Source organism: Sardina pilchardus, chromosome 22 (genome assembly GCF_963854185.1).
Source record: "Sardina pilchardus chromosome 22, fSarPil1.1, whole genome shotgun sequence".
Classification (NCBI taxonomy): domain Eukaryota; kingdom Metazoa; phylum Chordata; class Actinopteri; order Clupeiformes; family Clupeidae; genus Sardina; species Sardina pilchardus.
Genome location: NC_085015.1, coordinates 23551323 through 23554528, shown reverse-complemented (window position 1 = coordinate 23554528; position 3206 = coordinate 23551323). Strand labels below are relative to the sequence as shown.

The following is a 3206-nucleotide window of genomic DNA, read 5'->3' as shown; positions in this document are numbered from 1 at the left end:
GCCTAACAATGCTATTTTAAGTTTCACCAAGGGCCTTTGGGGATGTATCCACGCGTCAGGCCTACGTAAAAATGAAATACAATTTGTGAAGACAAAAAATGAATTATAAATGGATAGTTTCGTGGCCTGAGGACTATAATGAAAGTCGAGAACTTCTGATATTTGATGAACGCTAGGACTATGGCGCGCCAGCAGAGCGCGCGGTAGAGAGGGAATTGGAGCATGCAAGTGACGTCAGCATAGGGGTTGTTATTCTCTGTCTTCTTGAGCAAACTGCATTTAGTTTACTGTCTCAGTAGGGGACAGTGGACGTGGTTGTCCCTTATGACGGCAAAAATGATCTGCGTTTGAGTGGCACTGGCATAACTGGATATTCCATCTTCTCTTCTGGAAAATGCTACCATAGACGGAATAAATTGCGTTGAGGTAAGCAGTCCGTTTTGGAGAATCATAGGGTATTTTACGGCACATGAAAGCGCAATTGGGTACTGCGGTATTCATAAGGTTATCAGTACTGGAGAACTGATACTCGGGAAAAAACTGAAATTTAAAATAGACTGTAAACCTATTCTGTAACGTGTTAAATTACTCTTAGTTCTTTAGGTTTACTGTGTGTTAGTAATTACTAATGATATGATGTGGCGTTGAGGTTTAGGTTAACTTCAAAAAGAGAGCTGAACATATGTCAGGTGGACCAAACATCAATGCACGAATATTACTGCATTTTTAACCCTTAGCGAATATAAAAGTGAATTGGTTAGTTTTCAATGCACCTCAATATGTAAGCGATATTGTTTGTTTTGTTTTCCTCGTTGTTATTCAAGCAAATCGTCTGCATGCCTGCGCCAAAACAACCGGATTATATTTTCAGATAATCTGCCCTATCGCAGGTTGCACTGGAACTGGAAGGGCATAGGCTATAGCCTACTATATTTCATTCACAGCATTTCTAACTTGAGATCCATGCACTCCCTTTAGAAATCCATTTCGATTTAGCCATCTTAAGAGGATTAGGCGTAGCAAATAGGCAACGAGAACAACCACAGACACCCAATTATATAAATCTTGGACTAAATCGCCAATCATAGGCTAACCTACTATTTAAAGCAAACAAAAATATCTGCGAATTTCAATTTCTACACTGAATTTAGCGTTGCTTTACTTTGTAATTTCATGACAAATAAAACTCTTCCACTTAAAAAGTGTAATCTCACAATTATTGCTTTAGAGTTATTTTAAAAAAATGTGTATTGCTAAGCTGTAATGTTTGCTGAGACTGAGTAGTAGTATTCAGTAATCAGTGATTCTAACCAGTTGTTTTGTTTGTGCTTTGATAAGGTTCATGGTGACTCCGGTGCTGGTGCCCTCCTGTCTCCCGTGTGTACCTTTGAAGTAGGTGCAAATGCCAAACACTTAGAGCCACAAAGACAAGTCTGCTGTCTCACCGAAGCGGGTGAGAAAAACCCCAAGTTGCCATGGGAAACCAGTTGACCGAGATTGCCCCCAACACACCGTTCCTGCCTAACTTCCAGTCTTTGCACGTGGTGGTGATCGGACTGGACTCGGCTGGCAAGACCTCGCTCCTCTACAGGCTCAAGCTGAAGGAGTTTGTGAAGACCATCCCCACCAAGGGCTTCAACACGGAGAAGATCAAAGTGCCGGTGGGCAACAGCCGGGCCATCACCTTCCAGGTGTGGGACGTGGGCGGCCAGGAGAAACTCCGTCCGCTCTGGAAGTCCTACACGCGGCGCACGGACGGCATGGTGTTCGTGGTGGACTCCACCGAGGCCGAGCGCATGGAGGAGGCCAAGGTGGAGCTGCACAAGATCACGCGCACGTCCGAGAACCAGGGCGTGCCCGTGCTGGTGCTGGCCAACAAGCAGGACCTGGCGGCCGCGCTGGCCACCGCCGAGGTGGAGAAGGTGCTGGCCGTGCACGAACTGAGCGCCTCCACGCTGCACCACGTCCAGGGCTGCAGCGCGGTGGACGGCCAGGGCCTCCAGACGGGCCTGGAGAAACTCTACGAGATGATCCTCAAACGCAAGAAGATGGTCAAGCACAGTAAGAAAAAGAGATGAGCCGTCTCCTTTCTTTTTTTTTTTGGCAAAAAAAAAAGAAGGAGGGGTGGTCACCTCATTGACCGACACACTCATCTTAAACCCCGGACAACCTCCAGTGAGAGGGGTTCATCCATTGAAGGAGGATTCTGTGGGGCAAATCCCTGGACAAAGGAACTATCCCAGATGGCCCAGGGGTCAGGAGAGAATGGATTTGACCTTTATGTGTCACAGAGTATTGAACTGCTTCCTCATTACCTTGTGTTTTTGCTCTGCGGCTGCCCCTTTTGTATCTGAGGAAAATGTGATACCTACGATAGGCTCTAGCATCAACAGGATCGTGAAAAGCCCTTGAAGTCTGTTATGCCTTTCTTTTCTTTCCTCCAGCAAGATTGCTGTTATGTAGACCCATAGCTTTGGCAACACATAGGTTTCTTTTGTCAGCTGCTCCTCACAGAGATGCCTGTTTTCAGTTGTTATTAGCCCAACTGCCTTGGCTGGTATTAAAAAAAAAGGCCATATAAGTGTTATGTTTTGGTAGTTGTGGAATAAACAGTTCAAGTGAAATCCCTTCACGTCACTAAAAAGACAGATTATAGTTGGAAAAAAAGGACTGTTTTTACATGCTGTACATAGTTTTTGTAATGCTAAGGAATGAATAAATTATCAAGGACTTTGACACAAGAAATGTATCTATAGCCAAATCTGTTCGTTCTCTACCTTTGTACCACCACAATGGCTCAAGAACGCCACCATTTGTTATTCTAAAATCCAACCAAGGAGAAGTAAAACAGCTTTTGCTGAACTAAATCACTGACGACGAAGCGATGTCTTGTGACATGTTCTCATGGTCTCAGTCCTCCTTCAAACAAGGCAGAGCTATTTCTGCCACCACATTAATGGAGGGCCCCTTTGGCTATGAATCCTACCCCGGTTAGCATGTATGTATAACAGGTATAGGATTACTGGACTACACCGTCCTCCCCGGGGGCGATGAAACACAACTATGTTCAAATGGTCAGCCCCTTTTGAAGCTATTTATAGATGCACTCCTGTTTGTTCGGATGATACAGTCAATGCCTGGCCCGCATAGATGCCCCGCAGTAAACCTGCGATACGGAACGCCACTTTCATGTGTGGCTATCTTAG

General features: G+C 45.2%; 1 protein-coding gene across 1 annotated transcript; it reads left to right on the top strand.

Moving 5' to 3' along the window:
• The first annotated feature begins 288 nt into the window (after positions 1-288).
• arl4d (ADP-ribosylation factor-like 4D) lies at positions 289-2745 on the top strand. Its single transcript, XM_062526621.1, has 2 exons — positions 289-426; positions 1339-2745. The coding sequence occupies exon 2, from the start codon at positions 1476-1478 to the stop codon at positions 2076-2078; it is 603 nt and encodes a 200-aa protein (XP_062382605.1). The 5' UTR covers positions 289-426; positions 1339-1475; the 3' UTR covers positions 2079-2745.
• The last annotated feature ends 461 nt before the right edge of the window (positions 2746-3206 follow it).

Excerpts from the sequence above, each read along its gene's own strand:
- arl4d (XM_062526621.1), top strand. The coding sequence starts at position 1,476 with ATGGGAAACCAGTTGACCGAGATTGCCCCCAACACACCGTTCCTGCCT.